At 35.9% G+C, this 21,808-nt stretch overlaps 1 protein-coding gene across 4 annotated transcripts in view; it reads right to left on the reverse strand.

Moving 5' to 3' along the window:
• LOC126966469 (supervillin) overlaps positions 1–21,808 on the reverse strand; it is a 248,261-nt gene that overhangs the window by 127,288 nt on the left and 99,165 nt on the right. For 3 of the 4 annotated variants that reach the window (XM_050810516.1, XM_050810517.1, XM_050810519.1), the window contains 7 exons: positions 11,896–14,275; positions 7,836–8,299; positions 7,056–7,328; positions 6,043–6,222; positions 5,483–5,818; positions 2,409–2,539; positions 598–1,128 (listed from right to left, as the gene is read on the reverse strand). In XM_050810516.1, the coding sequence (XP_050666473.1) occupies positions 598–1,128; positions 2,409–2,539; positions 5,483–5,818; positions 6,043–6,222; positions 7,056–7,328; positions 7,836–8,299; positions 11,896–14,275 (4,295 nt within the window). The remainder of the gene's footprint in view (positions 1–597; positions 1,129–2,408; positions 2,540–5,482; positions 5,819–6,042; positions 6,223–7,055; positions 7,329–7,835; positions 8,300–11,895; positions 14,276–21,808) is intronic. The other variant, XM_050810518.1, reaches the window with a different exon arrangement.

Consider the following 21,808-nt stretch of genomic DNA (forward strand, 5'->3'; position numbering starts at 1 on the left):
AAATTTTATTCTACGATATTACATTGTAACAAAATTATTATGAAAAAAAAGAAGCCCGCTGAGATTCTTGCGCCCGTTTTTATCAGGTCTGAGGCATACTTTTTCGAATGGGTGGTAGTTTTTGACTTTAAATAAGTGATATTCTATTTTGAATAAGAATATTTGAAATAGATCAATCCTTATCCAATCAATAAAAGAGTCACCAAACACACCTCCAACAGTGGCCCGCCAATAATGAGCTTTTAAAATAAATCTTAATTAACCAATGATGTTTTATACACATTAAAGGACATATCATTCGCTGTCTGATAGCGGAACAAAAGTGTGTTTAAAGACAATGTAAGCACACTTTTCTCCTTAGTCGTGTATTAACTATCACTGTCTGAATCAAACCTGAACTGAATAAATGTTTTACATTGCTGCTTTTTAGCTACGAATAAATTGAACAACCGGACTTAATGCGGCAATGTATAGATATTGAGGTCGAAGTTAAATATGGTGTAATTTGTGGCATGTTCCATATTTCGGCTCTGTTTTATCGATATGTATAGAACGTCATTTAATTAGCTTTAAAATACAGCAAACAATAATTCTTACCGGTGGAATGTATTTTCTAACAGCTGCCACAAGTTCATCAACCGTCTTTTCTTTCTTCTCCTCCACGCCGAAGAACTTGTTCTTCGCGGCTTTATTCACCGCTGAGATCACCAACTGCGGCGGCTTTTCTTCAGCCGGCTTCTCCACCGACCGCCTCAGCTTCCCGAGTTGTATCGGCGCCTCGATTCTCTTCACAATATTCTTGGGCTTACCGTCTTCGGTTTTCACTTCAGATGGTTTCCGACCCAGTTTGCCCAACATGGGTGTTTTATCCACATTTTTCATTTGATTGAATCGCTCTTTCAGCTCATTAGCTCCAGGCAGCTTCCGATAAGTCTCCTGGTATTTACTGATGTCTGACTCGGTTCTCGATGAGCGAAGTTTGTTGTTCTTCCGCTGGAACCGCTTGGCTTTCGGTCCAGGCATTTCTTCTGAACTGTCTGATGAAGAACAACTTTTCTCTGATGATGAGACGCTCGTTGATGCCGATTCGTCTTCTGATGAACTGTCGATGCCTTCGTCTTTTAGACCCTGAAATTGAAATACATGTAAATATCAGAAACCTCCAAACCATATGTCCCTGAAAATAGCAGTTTGTAGACACGACATGTTTGTTTGTTTGCAGACACGATATTGTTAAAAACGTGCCAACAAAAAATGTATTAAAAATATATTTTCAAATGTTATCATTAATTCTGTTGTCGGAATTTTTATGTGCTGTGCTCAATACAAAAGCTACGAGTTATCCAATTATGAAATTCATTACTGTTGGCAGTGGAATAACTTAAGGCATCTGAAGAATAAGTCTTCTTCTTCCGATGTCTCTCTAACTAGTGAAGCCTGGCAGTTAGATTCGCATATTTCACCCGGTCTTTGGCGAGGCTAAAAAGCGCCCGGATATTGAGCAGTCACGACTTCTTCCCACTTTCAACACCTCGCTTTCAGGCCACCTTAGCACGGTAACTAGATATGCAACCTTCCTCCACAGTGCGCTTTTCAAGTAGCTTTTTTCCACGTACTACAAAGCTGTGGAATGAGCTTCCTTGTGTTGTATTTCCGGGACGAAACGACATCGGTACCTTCAAAAGAATCGCGTACACTTTCCTTAAAGCCGGCAACGCTCCTGCGATTCCTCTGGTGTTACAAGAGAATATCGGCGGCGGTAATCACTTAAAACCAGACCCGAACGCTCGTTTGTTCTCCTTTTTCCATAAAAAAAAATTTTTTTATTGAGGCTCTACTCGTCCATTGGCACAATATAAAAATCAGCTAATCGCCAAATCAGGCAGCAGTACGGAAACTACGTAAGCAGTACGCAGGTGTCAAGCATGTCTGAACGCGGCACGCGCAGGGCTCCCGCGACTAACAACACTCCGCCGTCAGCTTATTGACCCTTTTGAGACCAGCATCTGTGTGCGTGCGTCGTTTCGAACGTTTGTACGTACTTTCTTTACTACTTTAGACATAATACGGTGGCATCGGTTCGCATTTTCTCTTAGCTCGCTGTAGGACCTCAACATTGGTCACTTAATGAGTCCAGAGCTTATGGCCAAATTGCGTCGATTCTTAGCTTCGAAAAACTCGAAATTTTGAGTGCTATCGCAATTACGTTTGTCACTTTGAGACATAAAATGTTAAGTCTTATTAGCCGAGTAATGTCACTATCTACGGCGCCCTTCTAACCGAAAAAGAAAAAGTTAAGTGATCATAGCCGGCCAAATTCTCTTGCAACACTAGAGGAATCAACTTGGAAAACCACGCCGTGGAGTCAAATCATAGTTCCAGTAAATATATAATTTTGGATAAATTACCTCTGAGCTTTCACCTTTCGCCAAGGTCTTCGGTTTGGAAGGCACCACAGTGGATCCCGACTTCAAAATTCCGCGCACTTCAGGCGTTATCATTCGCTGCGCTCGGTCCGTCGGCGAGTCATCCTCGAGGTCTGTACAATATCGTAATCAAATTATTAAATTATTAATACTTTCGTGAGACATTACTGACTTTATCTACTTAAAACGGCTTTACCTAAGGTTTATCGGTGTGTGTACGGACTAGTTTCGGACAATTCGGTGGTCTGTCGTCAGGGTGAGTGTAGTGGGTTCGCAATAAGGTCCCGCGCCCCGTCTCATACTCCGCATGGTCCAAAACAAGTCGGTACCCACAACGATAAACCGTAAGTAAAGCCGTGAAAACAAATAAAAAAATATCATAACCATTTCATGAAGTATAATTTAGAAATTAATCATTTGTTGATGGTTCAATTATCCATGTGATTACTGCAGGGATTAACTATTCTTTTAAAGCTTTTGAGTTATGATAATTTAAAGATTTTGCAATAACCTTGAGCGTTTAGAATAAAGAAAAAAAAAGATTAAACAGGCGATTTTACAGTGAATGATCCACGCTGCCAACAAAATATTGAAACACCAGGGAAATGACAAGAGCGCAACCGGCCTGCAGAGTTGGGGCTCCGTGACAAAAACAGTTTAAACATAGCTATTGCTACATCGGAATTGCTTTTTGACATTCATATCAACCCACTACAACATTTTGCCAACAAGCTGGCACCCGATTCTTCATGTAAATATTATTCTAGAGTCAGTTAAAAATACAAAATCGTTTAACACTTAACACCTTTACAGACGTGATAGCTGTTAACAGTTTTACACAACAATTTACATAATTCTATATAAATAGCCTATGTTTTAATAGCATCAGAAACAGCCTATGATTAGTATCGCATAAACCTTAATCATTATTAAAATCAAACGAGCCGTCTTGAATGCCGTCTATAAATGCCAAGTAATATGTTAATATGTGTAGTTAAGTTTTACATTTACATGCGCTTCAATAAATAGATTATCCGCTAGTTGCAGAAATTATCCTTAAAGTTAATGTTTAATTAAATATAATACCGTCACTTTCTTTTTCATTTTCACAGTCAAAGATGTGATATAATGAAACATTAACTTTAAGGACGCTTCCTGCAACTAGCGGTATGTCGTTAACAGTCCCTCTGACGTTTGCAAAACTTTTCTTTTCCAAGGTTTCCTGACAGGTGATTTATAGATCTTAAATAGGTGAGCTTAAATAATTGATACGTCTAGATAGAGCCTCATGATGTAAGGCAACCCACGCCAATAGGCCAGGCACGTTAAGTGTGCGTTCGCTGCTGAAAATAGAGGTTAACACTACACCACTATTTCTCGACACACTTTTGTTCACAGCTGCCACAGTCAAGTCAAGTAAGTAGTGATTCAACATATCTTTCAGAAAGGCGAATGAGAAACAAGGGGTAAATAGTATTTCAACTTATCGAAATGCGGAAACAAGCTCGGTTACACATACTTTTCTAGATTCGGCATATACCTTTAGGTATCATAGCAAAACTGTCAAAACTATCATAAGATTAAACCCAAGATTAACATTTCTTTTATTATTATTAACCTCACCACTTCGCATCGCGTGAGCCGTTTGCCCCCTCTTACATACACGGTATTGAAGATAACTGAATTTAATAAGTAATTGCAATATAGTAGAATTAAATCTATTTATACTGATAAGTATCTTATTTTTAAGTTAAATCAAAATGATGCCTATTATCATCAACATCAGCCGGAAGACGTCCAGATTCTGGACAAAGGCCTCCCCCAAAGATTTCCACGACGATCGGTCCTGCGCTGCCCTCATCCAACGTATTCCGGCGATCTTGACCAGATCGCCGGTCCATCTTGTGAGGGGCCTGCTAACACTGTGTCTTCCGGTACGTGGTCGCCCTTCGAGGAATTTACGGCCCCAACGGCCATCTGTCCGTCGAACTATGCGCCCTGCCCACTGCCACTTCAGTTTTGCAATTATTTGGGCTATTTCAAATATTGCCTATAGCAAACATAATTTATCTAAACATTTCAGAGGATCGAACATTAAGCATTATAAAAAATATTCATTAAAAAGATACAGATTTACAAATTAAAAAGATAATTCCACCATTAGAATACTTTATTAATCGTTTAATGCAGCAACAGACCCTATATATACGACTGAAAACGTTTTGCAAATGTCAGTGAAAGCATCCAAGAATAAGGGCGAAGCCACAAAAATTCCATCGTATTCGGCATGGGCAAATCATAGGACAACTTTTATAAGACATTAAGGGACGAGACGAGCAGGACGTTGAACTGATAGTAATTGAAACACCCGATTACAATACAGTGCCGCTCAGGATTCTTAAAAACCACCCAAAAATTCTGAGCGATTCCTGCTTCACGGCAGAAATAGGCAGTTGTGGTACCCATAATCTAGCCGGCATCCTGTGCAAAGGCCACTGATCCTTACTTTACGGATGCACAAAATTGGGATCAAATATGGGCAGATGAGGCATACCCTGAACTTCGACGTATCGCAATTTTGAACGGTAAGTACCGTATAGATCGTTTTTACGGTGCGCTCTGCTTAAAACAATGTTGCAGGCTCACTGTTTTACCCGTGCCATCAAAACTGCCGTTAAGTTAATTACACCATTCTTGACTATATCTATCCAAAATACCGAGCATTACAAAAGTCTAAAGACGATTAAAATAAATATTGTCAATAGAAAATGCTTTCAGGTAAAGCCACGCCTGCTTTATGCTGTTTTGAACGTTAAGATGTTTTTATATCCAAGTGAAATAACCTGTGTACACCAAAGATCAAACCAATATGCCAGATAAGACAATAATCCATTTCGATGTCAACTGTCGACTGTGTAAGTTGTTAGTAATCGTGCAACTAAAATATTCAACACTACTACTTACCTCAACGTTTTCTATATTAGTACTACAACCCAAAGCGTAACGAAAAGCGAATATCGATAAAAACCAAACTCGAAAAAAAAACGAAATCAAACCTAAACTTCTAAACTTCGCGTCCGTCCTCATAAGGTACTCTAACGACGTGTTTTTGGAGCTTGCCGAGCGAAACAACTCCATCTTCAACTTGAAGTCGGGGTTCCTCGGTACTTCTTCATGAGTCAGCGATTTTGATAGTCGCTTATTATTCTCGACCGCCTCCTGCACTTGACTGGAAAGAACAGGCATCGTCCTTAGCCTGGACGCTCTTGGTGTCCTTTCTTCTTTCGCCTTCGGTACTCCAGCCAACGGCGGCTTGTGAGTCAACTTGGAGTTGAACATCTTCATTTTTTCCATGAGTGACATTTTGGCCGGGTCGTCATCATCTAACTTAGCTGCCACCGGTGAGTGTGTGCGTATATACATAACAGTGCGTTTAGCCGGGACATACAGAGTCGTGGACATGCAAAAAAGAAAAGCCGACATTCAAAGATAAGAAGGCCGTGGTCGTCGGTACAAAATGCAATTTACATGCCGTTCATTTCTTCGTGAACTAATCTATTCAATTTATGAGTAAATCTTTAAATTATTCAACATTAATGAATTGCTATGGACTTACCATCTTCGTCCCTGTCTAACACGTTCGCAGTGCTTTTGGACTCAGAAAGGGAGAAGCCTTCCTGCGATGACTCGTTCGTTGGTGACGGGCTCCCAATGGCTTGTGATTTAAGCCGCTCGGCAACAGGGGGGCCATTCTTCGCTTTAGGGAGGCCATGACGTATCAGCGGTTTCGGAATACCTGAAATTTTGAAATAATTATTAAGACAGATGAGAATAGATTTCACGTATGCGAACTCTTGAATATCTCACGATAGCTTAATCAAAATATTGATATTTTTATTTTCAAAATCATTTTAGTTCAACATCAAACAATTTGAAAGTATTAGGCGTTAGTCCGTTGCACAAAAATAGGCCTCGAAATTCTAATTGGTAATTAATGGTTTGATACCAATATAACTATTTATATCCAGTATGAAGTGTGGCACATTTTATACCTCTTATTATTGATTCGGTAACAATCCTTTTGTATAAATTTTTAACAAATTCGGTGTCTTATTACAAATATATATTATTTATCTTCACATCTTCACAAATACGTTTGGAGTTTGCCGATCGAGGCAGGCTTACGGCCGTTCCCAATATACTATCTACAGATAGAGATAAATTACTACCTTCTACTGTCAGTAGGTAATTAGCCGTCAATAATCTGAAGCTGTCCCAATATACCCGATATGTCATTCTTATCGCCTTTTATTGGGACTCGTGAATTGCAATTTCCATACAAACTTCTATTGCCGGTAAGCTATACCTCCTCCCAGTGACACACTATTGACAGACAGCGTGTACGGATAAGGTGAGTTACCGTCGATAAGTTTATTGGGACAGAAAAAGTCAACGAAGCTACGATTTTTATCTCATGTAGGCCACAACCGGAGATAGGCTGAATATTGGGAACGGCCGTTAGAGAAGCGATATCTTGTAATCTCATTTACGTTTAATACACTTTTGCAGAGTGAAAGCTGAAACTCTATAAAACATAACCATAAACCCAAAATAAAACATGACTAATACCTTTAGCTTGCTGCTGTAATTGTTGCCACATAGAAGCACGCGCCACAACACTGTTGCTCTTAACCAAACCCAGCGCGAACCCAGAATGATAATTGTTCTCGTCATCGCTTCTGCCATCATCTGGACTATCTAAAGCTTCATTCACAGTAGATTTTCTTTCACGATTCATATTTATTAGCCCTTGCTCTATAGAAGACGATGACCACTCCTGGCTGCTATTAACAGCGTGGTTCTCTCTTATATCTTGACTTTCAATCAATCCCAATTCTTCCCCTGAAAAACATTAGTTAAGATGTTAAAATAAACCGACATCGACACGTAATTGCGAGTTTAATGTGTACAGCAATTTTACGAGAGCCCAGTTCCAGTAACGACATTGAAACACGTAAAAAGTTTGATAGAAAAACAGTGCCAAAAAATACAAGTTAGTTGACAATGAAAACTACAATCCATTGACCTATATTATTAAATGACAGAAAATAATCGACAAGGCTACGAGTTTATTTTGAAAACTGTCCTAATATGAATTACGACGCGTTCAGATCTAAATATAGCAAACACAACATAAACAAACATGAAGCTAATACAAAATGTACGACCAGCTGAAGCCGATTGCTGCCATATGTTTGTTACACTGCAAGTTAGATATCGTTGTGATCTAAATAAGTCTGAACTCGTTATTGGTATTAAAGAGAACACATTTATTTTAAGCACTCGATAAATTTTAAAATAATTCGTGCCATATAAGTACTCGTAAGTTGAAATTTATTTGGAACCTACCCGAGTGGGGGCCGGAATCTCTGGACGAAGCACGATTGTACACACCACTGTCGCAGGAAACGTTTAGACTCCAGTTCTCCGCCTCCGCCTGATTGCTCTCATCTTCAAGAGCACGGCTATCCTCATCTAGTGCTTCGCGAACTTTGTTGACCTCTTGTTCTATTTCATCTAGGGTAGACTGTTTGCCTTCAGCATCTTCAGCGAGTTTCTCAAAGTCCAAAAACAAGGCCTCACCAAGAATTTCGTTTTTGGCACTCACCAACTCCGGGCTAGGGACTGCGGGATTCGCACTCAAAGCACTGCTGCAGAAAGGAGGTGATGTCAAGGCTACAAAAGGATCACGCTCAGATTCATCAATATATCTAGATCTGGTTGAAAACGGAGAACCGGCCTCGTCGGAACTGGTGGGAAAACTACAGCGCGCTGTACTGAACGCTTGAAAACTCGCTTGGCCCGGCTCCAAACTGCGAAAAGAGAAAAGAAATATAGCAATATTCAGCGCAGCCGTTCGTTAGAGAGGGATAGTCACAGTCTTAGTTCACCTTCGTAAATTTCTTTGAATTACGGTGCGAGTGATCTGGAAAGACAACGCCAATTGGTAGTTTAAAGAAGTAAAGAGTTATGGGTGTAATTAAAATGCAGTCGTTTTTCGACGGATCGGAATTTTTAAATAATCATTCATCATGATCATGTCAAGCATGTAGTCTCGCATATAATTATCCATTATTTAACACCTTACCTTTACCTTTTTTTGCATATTTAATGAGATATTCAAATATTTAAAATTATTTAATGAAATTTCAACAATGACACTTCCTTTAGATTGAATTAGTCCCGAGTAAAATTAAGAGCGTTACCATATAATACAAAGTCAGTAGACATGTTGTGGGGTTTGTGTGTTCATAAAACTTATACACATTTTCCTGGAAAAACGGTTGTTTGAATTTGATTGAAAGTAAACACAATATTTAATCAATATGATAAAGAATAAACATAATGGCACAAACAACCTGAATTTGTAGACGAAACAAACGCTTATAAAAGGAAATATAAAACATCAATGTACCAAACAAAAATATATGATGCGTGCTCCGGAGCACAACAGAGCCAGAAATAGTTGTTGACCCAGTAACTACTGGAGCGAGTATTTCCGTCATCAACTTAACGTCTCGACTGCAAGAGACCAACCAGCAATGCTTGATTACATTCGCAAATGTTTTATTGCACAACAGTAAAAATTTCTACTGAAATTTTTATGACATAAAATAACGATGCAATAAATAATACCATAATATCTTATTAGTCAATGAGGAATCGGCGCATTTGTACCGAAAACTATTTCACCTCAATTTTTTTATGCGATCCTCTTCAAATTGTCTACTGATGATATATATACATGTTGCCATGGGGCAACTGCGTGCCATATTGTGTCCTTGAAATTATTTAAACAATTGCAAGGAATTCTTATTTTTCAACACGATATTTTTTTTATATTCTTTATTAATATACAAATAAAAAAGGTCGTATGACTTTTCACGATAAAGTTAAAATTTTTAGAAATATGAATTTTTAAGGGTTCGGTTAAATTCTTTATACAATAGTTAATAATATTCGTAATAGAGATTTAAAAAAAATTCATTGTTTATACCTGTTTTTCATTGTATATGTCGCGCGCTCACAAGTATGGGCCGTTTAACTTTAATAAAACTATTAACTTTATCAAGATTGTTTAAGAGAGCAATGTTATTAATAATTTAACTGTCTAAAATTTGTTTTTAGCAAATTTTGCCGGTGTCAGCCAAGGTAGGTTTATAGCTACATACATAGTTATAGGTAAGATGTGCTTGAGTCGCACACGCAACGTGAGGAGGCGAGAGGAGAGAGCGGGGCCGCGGTGGGAGGACACCGATTCCCAAAAATAACAATAATCGTTGCTTGAATTAGATTAATTAATAAGATTGTATTTAAATACGCAATTATTTTAATACTTATTGGTGCATATTATATCTTATATACAATGATTTTTGATTGTCCGGTTGAAAAATAGCAATTCCTTGCTATTGTTTTAACAATTTCGGTTTAAACAATATGGCACGAGGTTGCCCCATGGCATTTATATCATCAGTAGGGCAATTTGAGGAGGATCGCATAACATTGAGTTGGAATAGTTTTCGGTACTTATGGGCAGATGACATCGTGCAGTCGGTGGGGAGAAACTGGATCGATCAGGCCAAGGATAGGGAAAAATGGAAAAAGTTGGGGGAGGCCTATACCCAAAATGGGGTCCATTACCAAAGTTATATAGAATAAATAATTAAACTGGTCACTCTAAATAAAATTAACACTAGATTTTAAGAACTTTAAATTACTAACATTTGTTTGTATATTATGGGTTATGGAATAAATGGCTTATTATTATTATTATGCGCCGATTCCTCCTGGACTACATTACTGTCATCAGTTTTTACAATCGTCCCATGAACTATCAAAAGCATTCATAAAAATAGCTGAATTTATGATTTTATATTAAGTAAATTAATTTGATGACTGAACAAAATATATTAATACTATAGTAATAAATATTATGTTGGTTATATTATAACAATTAAATATAATTTTATTGCTACGAATTTTCGACCCTCATACGAAATTTACCAATGGATATCAGAATAATACCGATGGTATGTAATAATGAAACTGTAATAAATCTTTTGTTTTACTGAGTAGAGACTAATAAATGAGAAGTTTAAATAAAATTAATTAAAAATGTTGAGGCAAAACAACAGACTTAAGTTAATCTTCTGCTCTGTGTGTCATCTCTGTGTTAATCTCTGCTCAAATTTCCAATTTGATAAATAAATCGTTTTAGCGGTTGATAATATTGATTCACATAGTGAATTTGTATGTTTTCGTTACATTTCCAATTTGTGTCATCTTATTTATCGCATGCTTTCACAGTTTATTGGTTTGAAATCCATTTTGGCAATACTAACAAAAATTGTAGGAAAATATTTTTGAAGATATCGAGTCGAACAAACACAAAGCTACATATTTTTTTAACAAAGATTTATTAAAAACCGTTTTTTGGATGGTGGCCTCATATTCTCATTTAGGAACAATTAGCAATAGATGAGTCGCTAATTATCTTGATGATTTTTTAATTTATCGTTTATTAGAATGCAAAACGATGATTGCGAAATTTGGATAAAATTATGGAGTTTGACCGTTTATCATGTTTTGTTTTACTTAAGGCTATCCAAAACAAAATTCAAGAACACTGGTAGTTCTAGTCAGTTTATTGATACTTAATAACAGCACAGAAAGCAAAATGTATGTTTTGTCTATTATGATATTGACAAGATTAACAACTACATTAATTATGTGGTGTATATTATACAAAATAATATTTTTTACAATTTGGCATTAAAGATATCCTTGCCTAGCTAAATTATAATGAACATTTGCTCTTATCTTTACTATGTTCTTCTTTTCTAGGTCAAATATAATTTATTTCTCATGAATTCATATTGAAGAAGAAATTTGTTGTTGATGTTATAAACCCAACCCAATTTATCTCTTGTCTATTTCAATAATTTTTCTTATTATTAATTTTCTGAAACGTTGGTAATGTCTGTTTCTAAACTTGATTTCGATTTGCACGTATAATTGGGGTGAATCCTAAAAGATATCTGTGTTAGTTATTAAGAAATTGTATTGGTAGGTACTCATCCTGTTAGAGCAATAAACAAATAAATATATGCTTTACATATACTCATAAAACTATTGTTTTAAAAACACAGAGTGGTGAAAAATCCTAAGTGTCATTAATACTTGGAGTTATATTTAAGGATTGCCCACGCCAAAATATGTACACCGATCAAAATAGTGGCAATATGCCAGAATTTAGTACAAATTTCAATATTGCCGGTAAAAGAACAATCACCTAAACGAATTTTATATTCGACGCTGTAAACCGTACATTACATATTATAATGTGTTAATGTATTTCGACCATATCTAAACAATCTAAGAATAAAAAATTAAAGATAATTGTACTCACTTGGATGTTATTGAGCGCATCTCGTCGATTGTCACAGGTTGTGTTTTGTATCTGTCATTGTCTCTATTTTTGGATCTTTGAGTTGAAGGCAGATCTTTTAGAAAATTGTCTTTCGTAAGAGCTAGCTCCATCACTTTAATCCTAGAAGCTATCGATGGAAAACCATTCGGTGTTTTTTCACTTGTCTCGTTTTTATGCACCTGGGCACTAGTTTTGGGCTCCAAATTTTCGTCTACTTGACGTCTACGATTACTTAATATAGTAAGCAATTCTTCATTGACATCACAGGCTAGACTCATAGATCGAGGACTGACTTTTGGTCGCAAATTCCTTCGCCGCACAACTGCACTAGGGTAACTTTCTTCCGGTGGAGTTGAAAGATTTAGCACACGCCGCGGTCCAGCCGCTGGCAAGTCGATCGGTTCGCAACTGAAATTAGTCGCGTTTGGGGATGCGTCACCGGCGGCACAGAACGATAGTCGCGAGCGCGGCGATTGGCTACGATCCCTAGTGAGACTCGAGCCTCTCTGTTTTAGAATTGGCTTTACAGTCGCCTCACATTCTGAACCAGAATGGTCTGACGTTCGCGACCTAAGTAGTGAAGGCCTTCTGGAGCTTCTGTCGTCTTCGCTCATATCGAAACTAGAAGCGTGGCCTTCGTCACCAGATAACTTCTTCGAAGATTTCAAAATAGGTTTTTTAGGAAGATCTAAATCATATTCTTCATACTCGATTGACTTTTTTTTCAATATCGGTTTTGGAGTATCACAAGGGGTGATTTCAAGACAAGGCCTTTCTTCAGAAAAACTTTTTTTCTTTAATATAGGGCGTACGATGTCTTTATCATCTTGGTCTATAATCTCTGCTCCTCCTGCAGCTGCCAAAAGTACAGCTTGTGCAATAGACACGTGAGACGAAGTTGTACTACTACTTGAACTAGAATTAGATTTTCGCTTTAAGATCCCGTGCGGTTCTGGGGACCCATGTGAAATATCTTCTATAACACACTCTTCGTCTTTACTAATTTTTCTTTTTAAAATTCCGTGAATCTGCCCTTCTGGAGATCGGTTCCGTACAACATCTTCCAAGGAAGATCTTCTATTCTTCAAAATTGGTTTGCATGTATCAGAAGAATCGTCTTCAGCAAAAGAAACCTCGGGACTACATGATCGGCGTCTTGCTACTTGTGATTCGTCTAAGCTTCGACGTTTCTTAAGAATACCTTGCCGCTGTCGACTTTCAGAGCGACAACTCCTCGGCTCTACAACATTTGGTGAGAATGTCACTGGCGGTGAAGCAATAGAATTATTGGTGTTGTTAGTACTTGTATTATCTTCATTAATAGATTTTCTTTTGAGTATAGAGACAGGTGTGTTATGTAAAGGCAAAGTATTATCTAAGCGGCGACTTTGACTAGAGGTATCATTGAGATCAGAAAACATTGCACTATTCTTTTCAAAGTCAATTAATCTCTGAGCAGCTGCATCTATGTCTTTATTTCTTTCTGTGACTGTTCTATTTTGTGGCGATTTGTCTAGTGGTGATACAAGGCCATAATTAAATGTGTGGTTATTTTGATGGGAAGTTGGTGCGAATAAGGGATCAAATTGTGACTCAGGTGAATTTGAATCTAAATTGTATTTGTTCGTATTAAGGTTATTTGATAATTTGTTAACCCTATCTAATGTTTGTTTAGTTAATGCGGCTAGATTATCCATTTCCTGCGACAGTCTTGAACTCGCGTGTGGTCGCAACGTTTCGTGTAACGTAGACATTTTACCCAAGTCTGAACAATTTTCAACGGAATGAGTTTTAATAGTTTCACTTGGATCTATATTATTTAGCAGTAATTTTTTATTTTCTTCATCTCTTGTATTTTTTGAAGAATTATCTAAACTAATCAGTCTTTTTTTAGAATTATGAATATTTTCAGTCACACTCTCATGACTTTTCTGAACTCTATGTGACTTATCATTTACACAAACAGATTCGATGTCACTTTTTGCTTTTTCTGGGCTTTTGCGTGGCGTTCTGGCTTTTATTCGTTCATTTCTGGATTTTAAAGGTGTACAGTCTAACTTTGGCGAGATGTCTTTCGTCAGGTCCGGCTTAACTGGCGATGCAGAATTTCTCGTTTTCTTCTCGGCACTTCTCTTTGATAGTGGTATTAAACTAGGCTTCGTACCAATATCAGAACTGCGTCTTCTTTCAGGAGTTTTAGTAGGAGAAAAATTAGTTTGTAATTTATTTGAAGGAAGCTTGCTTACAAATGTTAAATTTATATGATTTTTAGGGGATGATTTGGAAGACGGTTTGATACTCTCAGTCTTGAAATTAAGATTTTCTAAAGAGCGGCGATCCTTAGATTTTGTAATGATACCTAAAACAAACAAAAAATGAGTAAGTTTAATAATCAATGCTATTGATTGGCATAACATGCATATTAAAATGGGGCTGAACCACCCAAATATTTCCAAGAAGTTCTATAAAGACTGCACATAATGGATTATTATGTGATTTTAAAGTAAATATGATCTTTTTAAACAACAAGGACACTTGGAATTAATAGTGTTCTATGAAAACGTATGGTAAACATACACACAACATACATGGTATATTGGACATAATGATAGTGTTAATCGTACTATTTACTGTCTTACTACTCGCAAATTGCAATACACGAAAGGTATGATATTTGAGGAGTGAAATAAATTAACATCAGTTAAAATTTATCGATCTGGGATGTTTACTGTTCCTACATATTCAAAATGTTTCGCTGATGTAGCAACACAATAAGTGAAAAGGTGGAATTAAATAATTGAATAATAGAAACACTGATAAAAAAAACAAGATAGTAATATTGGTGAACGGTTTTAGAAAAGAATAAAATAAACCTTTTTGGCGTTCATAACGTTTAACGATTTCTTTTAATTAAGACCTAACGAAGTTATACAAACATAAAGCGCTGCAAAAAATTTGCATTTCTAATAAATATAAATAAAATAAGCACAAAATATTTCAATATGATGACCTTCCTACTTCGTTAACAGAATAGTGAAAAATTTTCAATAATAGTGAATTCTGAGCGAACCTATTGTTGCACAAATTATAATAAAGTTTTGTTGAAACCAAGTGAAGAACTAAAATCTAAATGTACTGAATATAGAAGGCCAATGCAATCATTGCAACTTTTCAGGCCTGCAACAGAAAAGAATGGGGTTTACTTAAGAGTACGAATCATTAATGGTACTGGGAGATCATTATGAGAGATAGTTTTATGTGGTCAAAAATATAAATAAATTTTAGCTCTGACAATACGCTTCACAAAAAAACAACTATAGCTTCACAGTCATAAACGAAATGTAATAATGAAAATAAAGATGAGAATAAAATACTAAAATCTTATGTTATTACACATTCGCCTCTCAACGATCAAACGATCAAATTACATTACAATTGTTGTGCGAAGGCTGTACAAACACGCTTTGACACAATAAAGCTCAAAGGAAGGCTGCAAGAGCCGTATAAACTGATTTAATATTTTTACGATTTATCCTATGAAATTCGTTGAGGTCTTCTCTGACACTCGATAAACAGTTCAAAAAATAAGCGCCTATCTTTAAAATTGTAAGCAAGGATAGTATTTATTTCAATTCCCATATTTTGAATGAAATACATCCACATAATGAAACAAAGAGATGATTTCACGTTGTAGGCTTCATAATTAAAAAAAAAAACAAACAAAACTTATAAGAATTCAGATATGAAATGAGGTGATCACATTGTCGATTGAGATGAGCGTATATCCGAGTATAAACTGGGGCAAACAAATACCCGGGCATCGTAAAGTACTTTATCAAGGAATTTAATAACAAATAATAATGGTAATAGTTTTATATGATATTGGAAAGACTTTGAAGAGTTCCTAGCTAATGAAATATATATGAAACGACATGGGATTATTGGAACACTTCGACAGTATCTTTTCAGCTTTTATTTTCAACTATTATATTATAATGCTTTAACTTCATGAGAAACCTTTACTGTTAGAAACTCTAACGCAATGCCTCGCCCCAAATGAAGAACGCCCCGAGGCGGCTTCTAAAATTATGAAAACTTTTTAATACTCTATAATAATTTTCATTGCTAGTGTTTTTATCATTAATATTTAATTTCACAATCATTGTGAGTTAATTACATCTTCTAATAAATGAACTACACTAAAATGATCTTATATCTTAGATAGCTTTCTAGTCGTATCAAACCTACATCCGCCGAGTGGCCATCATTGTGCATGAAAAAGCATATGTATGAAAATATAGTTTTATAACTTTAAACATTCATTCTAACAGTTTTTCTATTTATTATCAATATTTATTTTACAGTTATATTATCATTATACTTTACAACAAATTAACTGGATAAGCTTTACTGATGATAGTTACCAATGAACACAGAACCAGATATACTACACAAAACCTTATAGGATTTTCTCGGCAATATTTAGACAATAGCAGAATAAGTCGATCCTAAAAAAATAAACGGAGTTCGATTGAAAAAAAAAACTATATTCATATACAGCACGAAAGAAAGAAAGTTGAAAGATAATTTGAGAATGGCAAAGGTTCTGAGTCCAATGGCTGATAGCTCAATACAAAAATTATCGCCAAATACATAAAGCTAAGTAATGATTCTTTTATTGTGTTAAAGTGGGGAAAAAATTATTATTAAAGATAACTAAGATATGAGCTTGATGAGACAGAGGATGACGCAATTACTTAATAACCTGTTTAAAAGGTTATGCATTTATGAGATGTTTTAAGTCTGTATTAAGAATGTTTAAAGCTGTTTAAATTTTGATCCGAGAATTTATATTTACATTCAATTTCGAACGTGCCTCGTTCCTAGTTCTTTCTTTCCGAAGCGTCTTTTCAAATAGATTTACTTCTTTTGTACTCATAGGTTCCTGATAGATACATAGATATACTCGTATATGTACTAGGCAAGTAACGTTGTTACCGAGAATTCGGATTTTTAATTAATCTTATAAGAACAATATACCTTAGCTCGCGCTTTATTTGCTATTATAATTAACTGTTTAGTTTTATTTATATATTAATAGAGACTCCGCAGATTATAATTTTATGCATAGTTGTATTCTGAAAAGCATTAGATTAAGAAATACACCAGGAGCACAAGGTGACTGTTATATTACGAACGACTGTTGGACACAATTGGACTGAAAGGACACAATTGAATGGCTTACTGAAAATAACCTGACCTGTAAAAAAAAAAAAACAATGTATATGCAGCATTATAATAAGAATGGGAAAGGAAAAGATATTAATGTTAATTATCATAATGAGAATATGAAAGAAGCACAACTTCTTGATTTTCTTGGTATTACTTTGGACAGCAACTTGTCCTTCAAATCACATGTTGACAAAATTAGCAAAAAGAATTAACCAACATGTATTTGTCCTCCGACGCGTATGCAAACATTAGGTGAAAAAACCGCGTTAATGGCATATTATGCATTCGTGGTTTCAACTTTAAGATATGGATTGGTCATGTGGGGCAACTCGGTGAGCATAGGGCATTAATTTATTGGACAGAAGAAGTGTATCAGGGCGGTTTGTGGAGCCGGCCCCCGTAGATTTTTGTAGACCGCTATTTAAAAAATTGAAAATTCTATCGCTGCCATGGCTATACATTTATGAGATAAGCCTATTTGTTCAAAAACATATGTGTAATTTCTATACAAAAAAAAAGCCAGAAGGTTTTAAACACAAGGTATCCAAATAAACTCATAATTCCCTTCTGTAGAACTGCATCTTTTAGAAGAAATTGTTACAGCATGTCTTTGAAAATATATAATAAATTGCGCAATGAATTGGAAGATTTACCTTTCAAAGTTTTTAAAAGAAGACTGCATCAGTGGTTAGTAAATAAGTGCTTCTACAGTTTAAATGAATTTTTCAATACAAAATGAATTAGTCAAATTTATAATAATATGATATGTAAACTTATATAGTTTTATGAAATTGAATTTGTTACCATTACAAATAGGTACTAAATGAATTATTAAGTTATTTACGTCTCATATTATACTATCTTTAAATTTAAATTTTATAAATATTAATGACATCATTGTGAAGTCCGACATGTTTCAGTATAACAGTAGTGTTTAGACAACTTTGTAACATATTTTGCATGTCAATTGACGAAACATATTGGATTATCAATAATATTATGTTAACATCTTAAGTACAATGTTTCTCGCAAATAAAATTTCATTTCATTTCATTTCTGTCTCACGAGACATTTCGAATTGTTCTCCATTTTAATAAGAGTAAAAAATGTAAAACGGATCCAGCCAAGACGAAATTAAGCTGCATTTAGGGACCACCACAGCTAGATTTTAATATATAGATACATACTCTATTTTAGCCAATAACCTTTTTCATGTAAGGTATTTTTTTTTAAATTGTCATAATCAAAATAAAATTAAGGTTATAAGAGTGATAGAAGAGAGATAAAAGCACTAATGGGGAAATTTGCCAAAATGCCAATTTGACCTGCGAAGACTGCACGAGGAACTTCTTCGGAAGTCTTTCGAGATAAATATTATTTCGAAATTTATTTGTTTGGGAATTGCGTCCCAGCTAATAAATAATCAAGGGACGTGAAAAATACATAAAGTTGCAAGTTAAAAGGAACGATTTCAGCGAAGACTGTCACTCAATTAAGAAAAGGTCCGACTCGTTTACAAATGATTAGAATGATACAAGGGTTGACGCGCCTACGTCTGAATCAGGAATCGGCAATCCAAACGCAGCCTTATTCCCACAGGCGACTTCCATTATTCAATACTCGATTCTAATCACAAAAGACACTGAAATTTCCGAATAATCAATAGTTTAACGACAAACCCCAAATCTATGGTGATATAAGCAGCAGTAACGCATCGGGGTCAAGGGTTCATCGCGTGCGGGTATTAACCTCCTAATCATAATTCAAATGCTGGTAACGTACGTGATCATAGCCTGCATTCGAAATTTGAAGCGCATTGATGAAATATTCATAAATATAAATAATAATATAATCGACAGGTGGTTTTCACATACAAGTGCCGTTGGTATTAGAAATTGGAAACATTTGAATATTTCTAAAGAACAACAAGATTTGCGTTCCGTTCATAAGACTTAATCCCACTTCAGACATTTTTGGTTTCATAATTTTTTTTTTATTTGTCAGGGAGTAGGATTCTCATTGATTATGTAGGCGTGTTATAAGTCATAATAATAATGTCCTAATGCAATATTAACTGCAGTTAACAGTTGTGGCGACACAGTGTCTACATCGAAGTCAGCGGTTTTGTCGCGGCGACATAATGTTGGGAGCGGGGTCAGCTAATATGCGCCCGCGCCTGTGAAACTCAGTCGTTATATTGGCAGGAGCCCTTACGGTCCCCTCATTGACAAGAAATGAAATTAATCGGTTAGTAGGTTGTTGCACCTTTTAATTGAACATACCTAGTTTAACAAAGAATACGCGTAAAATATGCACCCTGCTGCCGTAATGAAATTGTTTCACAGCAGAACTGTCAAACCGTGCGTCAATAAATTCTCTCATAGAAATTATGTATGGACACATCAAAGGAAAAACAAATTTGTTGTTTTTATTTAATATAGGAGCATTTTCCTATACATTCACATTTTAAACCTTCTCTGGACTTTCACAAATAATTCAAGATCAAAATTAGTCAAATCGGTCCAGCCGTTCTCGAGTTTAAGCGAGACTAACGAACAGCAATTCATTTTTATATATATAGATAGATATGTTTACATCAATGAGTTCCAAATTAAATCGTCGGGTGTAGTTTAGGAGAAAAATTTGACTGTAATCCCTGACTGTCGGAAAAGTTTACTAACAACACCCATTTCTTTGGTAGGCACACACAAAAAATGTTTACCTAACGCCAGTAACCGTACGCTAGCCGCATAACCTATTATTACCGTACAAATATTCAATTAAAGGGTAGCCGAAACTGTAGCATCAATAGTAATATTTTTATAAATGAAACAACGCGAACATTACGATGATACAGCATAATATAAAATGAAATTCTTACGCCCACGGTGCTTCACGTCTTAACGACACGTGTAAGGAGGATCTCTCCTACGCCCTTCAGGGCTTAGATAATACATTCTCGTTTCACTTATTACATGCAAAAACCCAAATCAAGTTTCATTTTAAATAGCAATACAAATACAAACAGAAACATATTAGTCTGAAATCTGATAATTTATGGCATTTTTGCAACAAACCTATAAATCGAAGTGGCTTAGAAATGAATTATATTGCATATTTGAAGTTAACTTTGTAAAAATGATGTATGAGAATCCTTGAAATCTATTGTCAAATTCTTCTAAATTATTTCTTACGAAAAAGCGGGACATGAAACACTGAAGCATTACTGATACCACTAGAGAACGTTGTTAACTAAAATACCTAGCTGCGTGTTACTTTTGTAGAAATTTAGAATTCAATAGAATGCACAAACAGAACGGCCATTCGAAGTTGTCATTTGTCAATTAAATAATTGTTATCATGTATTTTTGGAGTGAAAAATGAAAATAGGTTGTGCCTACCCAGGGGCGTGCATTGGTTTTCTAGTAAGGTAGGCACTGTGGATCAAACTAGTCGTAGTTGAGCATTTTAATATCGTTAGGAAATTTTTATGAGTGGGTGTTAAATAGAAGTTTGGTCATAAAACGGAACCAAATTAAACTAAATAAACTAGTTATAGTTATTATTAGTTATATTTTTTAAGGTTTATAACGAGGTAGGCACTGCCTACCTGCCTGTATGATATGCAAACACCAGTGCCTACCCTTTAAAGTTAATAGATCCTCATATCAGACTTTATTTGATGCGTTTTTGTCCGCGCTTTTAAAATACACTGGCCTTCAAAAGTAAGTATCACACTTTTAAAATTGGGATAACGTTTTAAGTTCACAAGATATACTTTCGAAATAAAAAGGACTCCAAAGAGAATTTAATTTTGTACATAAAAACTTTAAAGTCGGTAACCTTCTTTTAAGAATTGGCTGAAAAAAAACTTCAAAAACAAAACTATTCCTTTTTCAAAGTGGACGTTTCCGAATTACAATTTTACCATTCACATTTTTCTTTCTGTTTTAAATTTTTTTCAAGATCGATGGGTCTCGTTTTAAAAATTTATGCTTAAAAAGCACATAACATTTATTTATCATGCCTCTTTCAGTTGAAGAATATGCTAGGATCATGGCTTTTCGCACTGCAAGAATGGTGGGTGTGACGGTCCGAACGGTCCAGAAGGTAAAGCGAAGGTACGAAGAGACTGGACACCATCTGAGGAGACCTTGTAATGCCAGACCCAGGTGTACCAGTGCCCGAGAAGATCGTTATATTATTTCCACAGTGTTAAGAAATCGCCACCAAAATGCAGTTGAAGTCCAAGCAGCAGCTACTTCAGACCCGGAGAGACTACATTAGTGACAGTACAGTGAGAAGAAGACTTGCTGAAGCAAATTTGAAACCCCGAAGACCAGCGAGTGGCCCAAAACTCGAGAGACAGCATCGAGTAGCGAGACTGCGATACGCCCGTGAACACATGCAGTGGGATGAAGAAGAATGGTCAAGAAATTTGTTTGCAGATGAGTCTTGATTCTCCCTTTACACTTCTGATGGAAGGCGAAGTGTTTACAGGCGACCTGGTGAGCGATACCTTCAAGCCTGCATCTCAGAAAGAGTCCAATACGGTGGAGGCAGTGTACATGTATGGGCTGGCATATCTTCAGAAGGTCGCACAGAGCTAGTAGCCATAGAAAATGGCACCCTCACTGGGCAAAGATATGCTCAAGAGATT

This window comes from Leptidea sinapis, chromosome 10, assembly GCF_905404315.1.
Source record: "Leptidea sinapis chromosome 10, ilLepSina1.1, whole genome shotgun sequence".
Lineage (NCBI taxonomy): Eukaryota > Metazoa > Arthropoda > Insecta > Lepidoptera > Pieridae > Leptidea > Leptidea sinapis.